General features: G+C 34.7%; 1 protein-coding gene across 3 annotated transcripts in view; it reads left to right on the top strand.

The window, feature by feature from the left end:
* Window positions 1-13,182, top strand: part of LOC139973178 (uncharacterized) — a 65,443-nt gene extending 52,261 nt beyond the window's left edge. Inside the window, exons 1-8 of one of the 3 annotated variants that reach the window (XM_071979669.1) lie at window positions 4,182-4,208; window positions 5,835-5,865; window positions 6,739-6,911; window positions 7,257-7,521; window positions 8,758-8,969; window positions 9,510-9,821; window positions 10,790-11,051; window positions 12,638-13,182. In XM_071979669.1, the coding sequence (XP_071835770.1) occupies window positions 4,197-4,208; window positions 5,835-5,865; window positions 6,739-6,911; window positions 7,257-7,521; window positions 8,758-8,969; window positions 9,510-9,821; window positions 10,790-11,051; window positions 12,638-13,011 (1,641 nt within the window). In that variant the 5' untranslated portion in view covers window positions 4,182-4,196 and the 3' untranslated portion in view covers window positions 13,012-13,182. Of the gene's footprint in view, window positions 1-4,181; window positions 4,209-5,834; window positions 5,866-6,738; window positions 6,912-7,256; window positions 7,522-8,757; window positions 8,970-9,509; window positions 9,822-10,789; window positions 11,052-12,637 lie in introns of those variants that run through there. The other 2 variants (XM_071979667.1, XM_071979668.1) reach the window with 2 other exon arrangements.
* The last annotated feature ends 623 nt before the right edge of the window (window positions 13,183-13,805 follow it).

Raw genomic sequence — 13,805 nt, forward strand, 5'->3', positions numbered from 1 at the left:
TAAATAAAATGAGCATGTCCCAAAAAATTAGATGAACATGTCAAATGTAACTGCTAATTTCATATTTGTAGTGAACATTTTGGCGTTTAATTTCACGCCATTCGTTGTGTGTCCAAATGTCCAAAATAATATAGACATGTCCAAAATAAAGGAGTATGTTCAAAGTAATATAAACATGTCTAAACTAGTTTAAGTATGTCTATAAATAATTTAAGCGTGTCAAAATAATATTAGAGTGTCGAAAAGTTATACGAGAATGCCCCAAATAAAAACTTATACAAAAGTATCGAGTGTAACTGCTAACTTCAACTTTGTAAATAACATGTAGGCGTTTGAAGTTACAAAACGTATTTTCAGTGGTATTAATATATATATATATATATATATATATATATACTACTTCTACTTCTACCGGCCATTTCAAAGTGTGACAAAGCCTCCTAGTGTTGTTATTGTCATTTTTCATCAACTTAGAATAAAGCAAGAGAGGTTGAGTTAGGTGTTGTTTAAGTCTGTTTTGGAAAAATTAATAAAGCAGGAAGTCTAAAAATACTAAGTCAATGAGAGCCCCATCAATCAAAGGAGAAAAACCGCATTTAGCAACCACAAATAATCTACTACAGTGCTTGAAAAACTCAACTAAAGCTATGTGTGAACTACAATACAGTCACAACGAACTACTCAATTCAATAACAAACATTTGAAGTAAAAAAAGGGTTTTAAAGCCCTAATATTTATTCTGTTACTAACCTTCTGTCTTTTTTTCTGTTTGTAATATTGTGAATTTGATAACTATAAAATATTGACATTAAATATATAGTGCATTTTGCAACAATGTTCTAAATATGAGATAATATTGAATCATTAAGGTAAGAAAACGACTTGAAGCTCTTCTTTCAGTTTTTCACATATATTTGCATTTGAAAGACATTTGTCTAAATGAATTAGCGAACATAAGTAGTGATGCCTGCTCTCACAGGATTAGGAGGTGTGTCAAACCTTCAAAACACTCGATGAGTTTATCTTTAAAATAATCATTTTGTGAAGTAATATTCATCTTCTTACTTTATGTCTCACCCCATTATCCCATCCCCCCTCAACAAAAACCCCCAGCTCCTTCCTACCCACAACAACATTGGGCTTAGCCTTGTCATTAATTAATAGCATCAGTATAAGTTAACATGATATCATGCTAATTATTTACTTCCTCTCATATTTGGGAAAGGTTGTGTGTTTGGGAGGGGGGGGGGGCTAGGTTGCCATGTTCCTCATCATGCAATCATTTTATTCAGGAGCCCATGGTTGTTTGATCATGATTTCTGAAACAAATCCCAACAAATGGGATGTGCATGTGCTCTGTTGAGTACACAGTCCTTTTGTTAGGAATATAATCAATTTTATTTAAATTTAAATATACAATAACATGTGGTCCTAAGTTCACAAACAAACTAATAATTGCATTGCTTTTTTGGACGGAAAATAGCACATTCAAACTGACCTTTAGTACTACTGAGAAAGTGGCATCACCTGATTTTACTTGATTTATCATAAAAATTATCACCTTTTTTCTAAGCTTCCTTTGATAAAGATTCTTAAATATATGTGGACCTGGATCGTTAGTGTTGATTATTTTAAAATGTGAGATTCTTTACAATATACTACAAGAAATGTATGTAATTATCGATAGTGTTACTTAAATAGTATATAATCAGCGACACAACCAAACTGAATGATAAAATGACTTTATAAATATACCCTCTAACTGTAGTAAAAATAAAATACAATGATAATCTTACTACTAAAACCTCTAAATATTAATAAAATACAGTAATACAGTTTGGAAATATGTACAGATCAAGGTGGACGTTAATTATTAGCAAACAGTACAAAGATGAGAATACTGGGAATTATAGGATTATAGGATTATTATAGCCACATAAATAATAAAAAATAACATTTATAAAATGAGGTTTTTAATTAATTAAAAGGACATTTTTGGAAACATTTGTAGGAATTTCGAAGTCGGCAAACAAACTGTTTAAAATGCATAGCTGGTGGTTTTCGACATTCTCTAATCCTTTCAATCAGTGGCGTCGCCAAGGGGCGCCAGGGGGAAACGTGCCCCCCCCTGGAAAACCTAGTGCCCTCCCGAGTGCCCCCCACCCATCTGAGATTTGGGTTGGTAACAAAATATATATATATTTTTGTATATTCAACTCCCATCATCTGAGAAATGTGAGAATGTGAGGGTCCGCAGGCACCATACTTGCCTATATTTGTGGACCCATAACCCTGTTGTGTAGGGGGTGCAGAGGTCATTTGAGGTCAGATGCTTGTAGAAACAAATGGCGAATGTTCACACCTGCATAATGAGCCATACTCGATGTGTGAGCGAACTTTGGATTGCATGGTGAGATCCCTTGTAGGAGCCAATAACGATGCTGGAACCTGTTACATCTTAATAGAAAATGGGAGAAAACGAGAAGGACAAGAGAGGAGTCGGGGGTCATGCTCACATTAATTCCACAAATGTAGGTTCTATTGATAGGGTTAGGCATAATATCGACAGCATGTGGTTCATATCCTCTGCAAAATTCTGCAAGTTATTAAAATCATTACCTCAAAAATAGCAATTTCTGGAGATATCTTCAGATCGAATTTAGCATCAAATGTGGCACCATTTTGCATCTAGCCCATCCTCCTTATGCGAAAATTTTCCAAAGAGGAGGGGGCACCCCTCCCCTTAAACCCCTCCCCCATGACGGAGATCCGTATCCACCTAAGTGCCCCCCATCAAATGCTGGTGCCCCCCTGTGCCCCCCCCAGACTGAAAAGTCTGGTGACGCCACTGCTTTCAATTGTATGTTACATTGAATCTTTACAGCTGTACCCTTCCATTGATGTAAAACTTGATCAAACCTAGCACTTTTGTACAAGGAATTTACTCTTTTCGCATACATTCCTAAGCGCTCAGATGACTGCAGGTTACCCCCTGACGTACTTGTGCCGAGTCTCTTAGGGTAAAATTTTAATGAAAGCTATTCACTTCAGCACTAACACTACGCCGATACGACACTCTGTCATACTGTTACTATCAAAATGCCATTGAATTGTGTAGTAGGAGGTTGAAAAAACACTTCAGAAAACCAAAGTTTAAGTTTCTTTACGTTTCCCAGTCATCAAACCGACGAAAAACGTAACAGGTTTTGGATTAATTTTGTACTGGGTTTCTACAGGCAAACACTTATAGGCAGTATAGTCTATGCAGAGGCCCTCTAAAGGTAGTCTCACTAATTTGTTTTATATTTGCCTAAACTTATTAGCCACAACTGCCTTGTTATTCTAATGCGCATGCTCAATTGTTTATCTTCAGCCGTGATTTAACCCCATAGGTGCTATGGCGGGCCATCAGTCTCAAGTCGTGGGGAATCTACATATTCCGATTTAAACCGACATATACCAGTTTAATTCTACATATCATCGATTTATATCGATATATACCAGTTTAATTCGACACGATATCTCGTGTTTATTTTCAATTATTCGCCCGCCTTGTCAGGTTATTGCACGTGATGTATCTTCACATGTCAATCATCACTGAAATTAGGATTTGGAATATGTAACTTAGCTAAAGATATGTCGATTTAAATAGGTACATTTCAATTTGAGCTGCTAGAAACTGGTTTAAGTCCATCGAAATTGACTTCTACCGATTTAATTCCACAGATTAAACTGGAAGATGTCAAATTAAATTGACATATACCGATTTATTTAACATATCATCGATTTAAACTGGAAGATGTCAATTAAATTGACATATTCCGATTTATTTTACATATCATCGAATTAAACTGGAATATGTCGATTTAAATTGACATATACCGATATATTTTACTTATCATCGATTTAAATTGGTATATGTCTATACAAATCGATGATATGTCGAAGTAAACTGGTATATGTCGATTGAAAGAAATATCTTTGGATATCAAGGTGACCAATAATGAATACCAGAAATATTCTGTAGCTAACCAACTTACTAATGTGAGCTGCTTTTTTAACATTTTTGGAATTTTGGTCATGAATGACTTGGTCTAAAAGAAAAAGGATTAAATTCCTCGTTTCTTCCTTAACTTCCTTTTTTTCTTTTGTCCTTCTGTTGACATTCTTTATCTCTTTCAATTTCTATCATCATCATGATCATCATGGTATTTGATCCAATTTTAATGCAAAACGTCTATTCTTCTAACTGTACCACGTATATTTGTTGAGGTAGCGTTACTATTGTTATCTTACATTCGCGGTGCCATAACGTACTTCTACCATGACTTCGAACAGTCAGGCCACTTAACGTTACGTACATAGAAGTCTTTGTAGCGCTTTATAGTACATTTCACCTGTCTATATGACTAAATGTATATAACTACAGTTGTAGCTTACCACACTAACTTGCACAGTGCTTCTGAGTCCTCAGCTGAGAATAACATTCATAACACGTAGACACAGCCTACTGAATCATTCCAAAAATTGTGTATCTTTTAAGAAGCTGCAAGGAGTGCATGGATGCTTTTTTTTTAGAACATAAGTGACTGTTGAAAAGGTTGTATTTTGAGAATCACGTTTGTGTATCACAACTTGTTTCTGGTTGGTTAACAAATAATTCAAAGACGAGGCACTTCTAATTTTGGCTAGGCTTAGTTGTCAGTATAGCCGGCAAGTGTTAGGATATAATTTTAACGGAAGTTAAAAATAAAGAAAATATTGTGGTTATGTCTTTTCTTCATGAAGTCAGTTTTATTCATAACTCGATGTCATCTTTTGCTAAGAAATTCGTGGCTTTATGTGACGACATTTTGTATAAGACTTGCAGCTTAAGATTTTAGCGTAGTGGGTCAAACAGAGTAACGAACAGAGGTAACAGAAAGAATGGAGTTGTGTCTTTCCAAGAACAAAATGCTAGCACACAGTTTTCATCTTGTTGGGGACTATGTTCATTCAGTTAAAAAGAGTTTAGGGCTAGTATAATAAAATAGGCACAAAGGAATTATCAAGTGGTTACTGTTTGTGAGTTGTGCAATATAATATTTTACGATAGTCGATTATAATTCTGATACTTTATGTATAAAAGTATGACTTAAAGTGCGATTTGACATTCATTATGTCTGTTTAAAAATTACAGGTATAGGGGCCGATATTGAGATTGAAATATCGGATATCGGCCAGGTCCGATATTGGCGATATCGGCACAGCACTAGAAACAATTATTTCAAATAGAAGCTTATTTTAGCTTCTGCAGCGCTGCTACAATTGTTTAGTTCGTAAGATACACAAATCAATGGCCATGAACTTACCTTACAAGTAAAATTACACCTTTCAAAACTCAGTTTCATTGTGCACGGTAAGTATCAAGACACGGTAATATTAGTCCAACAAGAACAGCTGGGACGATTTAAATGATCCCTATGTGTTAAAGACTGTTAACGTGAACTTACGTATCATGTGCCAGAGTAGCTGTACAACCGGAAAAATGTCAGTAATCTAATGTTTCCTGGAAGAAAGTTGTACTCTGAATTCCTAAGTGATCTTTGACATGTAAATTAGATATGGATTATAGACAAAAGAAAAACATCATTGTAAGTGGTTATCTGGAGACTTTATCAAAGTGTAAATCGACTTAATCTTAAACTAACATATTTTGGACCAGTTTGCGAAAAGTTTTTCTTTCCCTCGAATTGGTTTTTATTAACGTATGATTTAATCTGACCCTGCTTATTGTTGACTGCAATAGTATGTTTGTCTTGTAATGAATTTATTAAATGTATTCTATTACACAGATAATTGTCAGTGCCGAGGGAAGATCTTCAGGTAGGTATATTATTTATATTATATGATTTTATCTTATAATGAGAAGTAACCTCTGTAATTTATATCACTTATGTATTGTAAACGTTAACAACTCAGTTGGACAACTTGAATGGCTGGAAATGGCTCATTAATGGTCGCTCTTGACGTTTTGTTTTTCAATCGTGTTACTATTTCCGAATATCTGTTTCGAGGTTTATTTCCTCTAAGTAGTATACTTTCGATCTTTTCATATCCTACGTGCCACATCGATATTTTCTCAGGTACTTTAAACAAATGGGATTTGCCTGTTTTCGTGAGTCTTTTGATCTCACTTGGATATGATTGATAACTACGGCAGCTTGGTTTAAAAAGAAATTCAAGTTACTTGGTCTTTGAATTTCAATTGCATGCTGAAAACTAATCAAATATAATGCTTCAAAATAGTTACATCTGAGAATTCAATTACGGTGACGTCATTTAATTTTATGGGTGATATCTTCGACTTTATAGTAGTTGTTGAGTAATAGTTGGTATTAAAACTGATGTAATGCCTTAAATCTCTTAGTAACGAAACCAGTTCTGTTACAATTAGCTCAAAAATCTTAAAGTAAAAAAACAAAAAAAATTGATTCCTGTAGCGCTTTTTAACAGCGATAGATTTAAAGCGCTTTACAGACGTTATATTACCCCAGTCAATGGTAACCTGTCCCAGAGACAATCCCTCCAGTCGGCAGCAGTTATATACTGCGCCCAATAACAGGTTACCTCACATGTACCCATTTAACCCTTGGGTGGAGAGAGGCAATTGAGAGAAAGAATCTTAGGCGATATTTTCGTTAGCTGAAATGACTTTTCGTCGCAATAAAATGTTAACTTTGTTTACTTTCCATCCAGGTTCTTCATACTTTGTTTTTCAACAACCTGCGTATCCGAGAGATTGCAAAGAAGTATCGAATGCATGTTCCTCTACCAACAATACATCTGGAGTGTACCTTATTAAACCAGATGGCCATCCAGAACCGTTTGAGGCTTACTGTGATAATGATCTTGATACTGGTGGTTGGACGGTATGGCTGATTACTTGTTGTTTCCTTTTCAACTTGAAATAGACATGTAAAAAATTACTTTTTTACAATTTTGCATACAGTAATATATAGCGGTGTAATAAAAATCGTTATTTCAAATAGAATCTTGATATTTGTTATTGAAGCTAGTGTTTAAATCAATGATGTTATATATTTTGAAATTTAAGAACAGTGTAGTTCTTCTTCCAAGTAAACAGTTAACTTCTAGCCCACACACTATAAACTGAAGTTAGAAATATAAATTCTTATTTCTGTGTAATAATTGTTAGCAACAAATCGCATGCAGAATGGAACGTTAACATTTAACTTCTTTGATTCTCGTTGTAGGTACTACAGCGACGAAGGTTGGATTCTGTCAAATTTAATAGAAGTTTGAAAGACTTCAGAAATGGCTTTGGCTTTCTAGGGAGTGAGTTTTGGATCGGAAATGAGAAAATTGCCGTCTTAACAAATCAAAAGCGGTACCAACTGAGAATGGACTTTCAGAACGTTGCTGGAGAAACTTACTATGTCACATACGACGATTTTCGTATCTCAGATGAATGGGGGAAATATTATATATCAAGTTTAGGTAAATTCCTAATATCAGATGGTAAGTGTCTTTTACATTCTTATTCAATATAAAGCCAAATAATAAGAATATCATTTATGTCAAAAGTAAACGTGCATAAACTGAAAGGTGCATTCTAAGAACAAATTGATCTTTTGGAGGTAGACTTGACATGTCAATTATCTTTTCTTACTTTGAAGAAACTGCTACAATACATAAAGTACGAGTATACATATAGTAAATCAGCGAGTACAATGGCGATACAACACATATATTAGCGATAACAGTATGATCATATGATTGTGAGTACAAGCTCAAAGCGCGAGTTTAAATACTTAATCTTACATTAGTATCTAAACTATATTTCCAAAATGCCCCCCAGTGGCGTAGGAAGGTACTTTTGAGTGGGGGGCTGAAGACTGATGGCCAGCCTGGGGAGGGGTCAAAGGGGAGGGGGTGTCCCCCTCCCCTTTGAATTTTTTTTTTGCATTTCCAGGTGGCCTCAGATGCAATTTGGTGCAATATAGCACACTTCAACCCACCCACTCCATTTTGTATATAATTTTGCATTTTCACCTGGCCTTAGATGCAATTTGGTGCTCCAAATGAGATTTTTTTCTCATTTGGAAATGAAAAAGGGGTTTTCTGACTTGCGAAGCGGGGGGGGGGGCGGAATGATACTTCCGCCCCTCCATATTTTCCACTGGGGGGGTGGGGGCTGGCGCCCCCAGCCCCCCGGTTCCTACGCCCTTGATGCCTCCATAAGTTAAAGTGTGATTACGAACTCACTACAAGACTGCCTCGTACTCAACACTAACATTGGCTCTGACCAAGGAACCGCATGTACCGTTTGTACAACAGAACGCTTACACTGAATACAGTTACGTCCCCCAGTTTCATCAGCACAACCAACGCAAACGAAATTTGGAAGTTTCTATTAATTGTCATTTTTGTCAGAGAGCAGTATACTTTCACCGAGAGAAACCCTGTAACAAAAGCTATGACTATCTGGCTTCAGTTGTACAACAAATGATGGGGTGTTATCTCGTAATGTTCAGTAACTATTATTATAAATGTGACAAAGGAACGGTCACTGCGTGATTTAAAATGTTCTGTAGTCATTCGAACTGCTTCAGAAAGTGTGTTACTTTCCTTTAACCTTCTGACAGCCAACTATTGAAGTAATGAAAAAAACCTTTTCTTTTGCACTTGTCATATTCGTTGTGTCTGTATCAGGTTACTTTTATTTACCATTTTTTTCCCTTTCCTGTTGTCTAGAATTAAAAATTGAATGGTGTCCAGGTAATGAGATATTTAGCAATGAGACATGTGAGAGGACTTGTGAAGACCCCGATACTTGCATCTCGGCTACCTCTCGCACAGAATCAGAGCAATGTGTTTGCGTCGGCGATTATCTGAGAGAGCAAGGACAATGCATCCCTCTCAACCAATGCAACTGCTTCGTTGCTGACAAAGGAAGTGTATTAGGGGTCAGTACGGTTCTTTCAGGACTTTTTTAAGCTTTACTCTTACTTCATTGTCCATATCATTAGAAGAAAATCTTCTACTATTTAAACTTGTTGATTATCACATTACATTTACAGATAACCGAGTAGCGCTCACACCGCGGTTGGGAAAGGGGCAGAAACCCCACCTCAGTCGACAGTTCTATCAAAACTGTCAGTCAGGAACGTATTACATTAATCAGGAAGATAAGACATACGAGTTTGCATCCCCTTATATACCAAAAACAAAATTCATGGATACTTCATACCATAGTGTTGCGGTTACAACTAATTGTAGGCCTAATGTTAAGTCGCAATAAGCCGTTGAATGCAACATTTGACGGCTACCTTTGTTCTTGATAGCGGATCCATAGGCCCCCTACATCGGAGTTGGTTTCAACAAAAAAAAAACATAAATTTGTTTAACATTGGTCATCCATCGTTGAAATCCTCTTCATTTCACTGTGAAAATTTGTGACAAATAATTTATTTACTATTTTTTTTTCTCTGAATATCTTAAATTAGGAGGGCAAGTTTTACATCAATTCAAGATGTACACGAAATTCAACTTGTAGGAACAACCGTCTTATATATGAGAGTTACCAGTGTAGTGATGACGCAACCTGTGATGAAAGGAACGATGTCCGTAAATGTTACTGTAATGATGGCTACGAAGGGAACGGAGTGACGTGCACCCGCGAGGTGATCCCAAAAGATTGCTACGAGCTTTATGTTTCCGGTACACTCAGTGATGGAGTTTACACCATTTACCCTGATGGTTGGCCAAGCGGCATTCAGGTTTACTGTGAGATGGAAAGTAACGGAGGAGGATGGACAGTGAGTAATGCAAACAGGGCTTTGAATTGTTACCTTTTACACAATGTAGTTTGCATTTTGCAAACCGATGCACTGAAGATCTCCTTGAGTTGAATTTGACCAAAACAAACAAAGTTCTATCACAATAAACTTATATATATATATATTAATATATATATATTTATAATATATATATATATATTTATTTAAATATATATATATACATATATATATATATACATATATATATATATATATATAAATATATATATATATATATATATATATATATATATATATATATATATATATATATATATATATATATATATATATATATATATATATATATATATATAGCAATATGTTTGATCTCTAGAGTAAGGCAAAATATGTCACCAAAAACAGAAGTAGTACTGTTCGATACATGTCAAACGCCTACAGTAAAATAATACCTTCCTTACCGGTTTCGAACCTCTGGATATACAATCAGCGTCCATAGCCGAGTTGGTTAGGTTTCGAATCCGGTGGAGGCTGGAAGTTTTTTCACTGTTCTGGATTTTCCTTCTCAATACGTTTTCAATATATATATATATATATATATATATATATATATATATATATATATATATATATATATATATATAAATATATATATATATATATATATACATATATATATATATATATACATACATATATATATATATATATATATATATATATACATATATATATATATATATATATACATACATATATATATATATATACATATATATATATATATATACATACATATATATATATATATATATATATATATATATATATATATATATATATATATATATATATATATATATATATATATATATATATATAGATCTTATATTAATCTTTATTAACTCTTCTACGGCTTTGGATGTCATACCCTTAAGGATTAGTAGATGAAACAATTGGATTACCTTCTTGTTTTCATTTCATAGGTTTTCCAGCGACGATCGAGTGCCTCCGTTGACTTTTATCTTGGTTGGTTGGACTACAAGAACGGTTTCGGTAATAAAAATCAAGACCACTGGCTAGGTAACAAATATATCCATTCTATGACCAACCAGAAAACGTACCAGCTTCGTATTGATCTAAGGGATTCCGCTTCATCATCGTATTACGCTGTCTATTCGACTTTTAGCATTACTGACGAGGCAGACAAGTATCGACTATCAGTTGGATCACACAGTGGAAATACAGGTAAGTAGTTGACATTCCAATCATTGACGTATACATAAATGTGGACCAATTACGTCAATTAAAAGAATCGTCTTGACCCCCCCCCCAAAAAAAAAGAAGAAAAACATGCCAACCATGGATGATAAGTGACGTGCTCCCCTATAGCAACTAATTCTTGTAGTACTCCTTGAATGTGCATTCTACATCAACCAACGTCTTGATCTCATAGCTACCGCATTCCTGGCTAAATGATACATGTTTTCAATGTTCACAGCAATTTTCAATTCCACACATTGCTATTTTCATTCAAACGTTTGAACTACCGTTGGAAACGCACGTAGGTTTCCAAGAATATACAATGCGAATAGACATAAGTAGCAGACGATAATATTCGCTGTTCCTTGGCAAAACAGGTCTCCTTGCCGTGTTTGCAGGTAACAAACACCTAACATGATAGGAGTGACCGTCATACGCAATATATATGACTATTACAGTAGATGTTCTAATATTAGCTACAACATTTATAGTCAATTCACTTTATGTCAGTTCTATTCTTTATTTAAACTTATTTATCTCATGATCTTTCATGTGTCTGGTGTAATCTACGTGTAAACTCCAACATGGAAGCTCAGGTTGAAAAATCTAAATACTACATTATGCTATAAAAATCGGGTAAATAATTGAACAATCGATGACAATTAACACGGACCCTTCTTGCCATGCCCAGTAAAACAGGGACCTTTGATTACTCAGGATTGGATCTTTAAATGATACCCTTGCTTTCCTAACTTGAAGGATATATTTAGGTACCTCATTCACCCCCCCCCCCACCTCCCTTCCCCCTCCTGGCCCAGATTCGAAGAAAGCCTAAGTTAACAATTGTGGTACAAGCACAGAAATGAACATTCGGTTATGCTAACTAAATTACACATAATAGTTTTCAAGAAATATACGACTTGATACCGACACGCACAAGAAATCTATAACTCGAGTTTTGATAGTATAGGAGACTAATCAGATGGGGACTTAGAAATAAGAATCAACTAAAAGAATGAATGAAGAGTATTGCCAATAAATGCCGGTAAATAAATGTAAAATAAGAGCGATATTAACGACCCCATACTAACCAAACCCTGGCAATTGCTTTGAGTAGTTTCCCCATCTGTATGTGGCTCCTGCTGTGTCATTGTATTTCAAACGGGATAATTACAAAATTGTATGAACGTACATAATATACAAATATAATGAAAGAATATTATAGTAAAAAAATGTCGATAAATATAACATAAAGAGCGATATTAACAACACTAGTAACCAAACTCTAGTTTAGTTTCCCCATTTGTATGTGGCTCGTGCTGTGGCATTGTATTTAAAACGAAACAAAAACCAAATTGTATAGTAACGTACTTGCAAAGACAAAATACCTACTAATTGTATCGTAAATGTTCAATACACGCAAAACCAAACAAAAAAAAGCAAAATACGCGGAACTGACGTTTTCATCTTGGTAAGACAAAAACGCACTGCCCTCTAACTTGTATCCGATGTTGGATTCATTCAAAGTACATAAACTGATCGGTTCATTTACTCTTTCTTGTTTGTTGCAGGTTATGATCGTTTGTCTGGTAGCAACAATAAACAATTCAGTACAAAAGACCAGGATAACGATGGATGGAGCAGCTACAACTGTGCGGAGAGACACAGAGGAGCCTGGTGGTTCTACAATGACTGGGACTGTAGACGTTATTATTATTATTATTATCATTCTGCTTCTTATTGTCCGTCTACCTGTCCCAGTCATAGCCATTATTGTATGTTGTTTCCCGATGGCAGCGACAACTGCGCTTATTGCGCTCTTTCTCACCTCAACGGAGACTACGACGGCTCTACTCGAGGAACGCAAATGTTTTGGGATAGTTATAGTTTGAACAGTTATGGATGCAACCTGCAATACACAGATATGAAAATACGGCCGGTGTAGACAAAACACTGTATAACACAGTGCCCAACAGTGCATGCTTTACTTAGAAAGTAGGGAGAGATCCATACAGATCTTCGAGTGTCGGAAACCAGGACGGGCTGAAGACAAGAAAAAAGCAGAAAATCCACAAATATTCAAACCAGAGCAATTCGACAAATAATTCATTTTTAAGGAATGTTTTAGCAGATTTTAGAAGATTTATAGCAATTATTGGATTCAATGTCAAATTGAAAATTGTAAATGTTAACAAGGTTACTGTTGTTTGATAGTTTACAATTGATTATTGTATGAGTCTCACAAAAGAATAAAATCAGAAATCAAAGTGAACATGTCCATTTTTCTTTTCGTGTTTTCAATTCCAACCCTCACCTAGCCCCCCCCCCCCCAAAAAAAAATAGTTTGTCAGAAATTAACAATTGCGTGATAGTGGTTTCTAGGACCACACACCTACATATTATATCATACATCGATGGAAGTGTAAAGATTCAATGTAACATACACTTGAATGGATATATATATATATATATATAGACATATTTTATGTTAATGCAATGGAGGTAAACGACAAAAGCAAATGAATATATATAAATGAAAATCGTAATGAGTTGGTAAATCAAGAACAGTGAAAAAACTTTCAGCCTCCACCGGTATTTTCCAACTCATTACGATTTTCATATATATATATATATATATATATATATATATATATATATATATATATATATATATATATATATATATATATAATGATATATATATATAATAATATATAATGAGTTGGTAAATCAAGAACA

This window comes from Apostichopus japonicus, chromosome 9, assembly GCF_037975245.1.
Source record: "Apostichopus japonicus isolate 1M-3 chromosome 9, ASM3797524v1, whole genome shotgun sequence".
NCBI lineage: Eukaryota > Metazoa > Echinodermata > Holothuroidea > Aspidochirotida > Stichopodidae > Apostichopus > Apostichopus japonicus.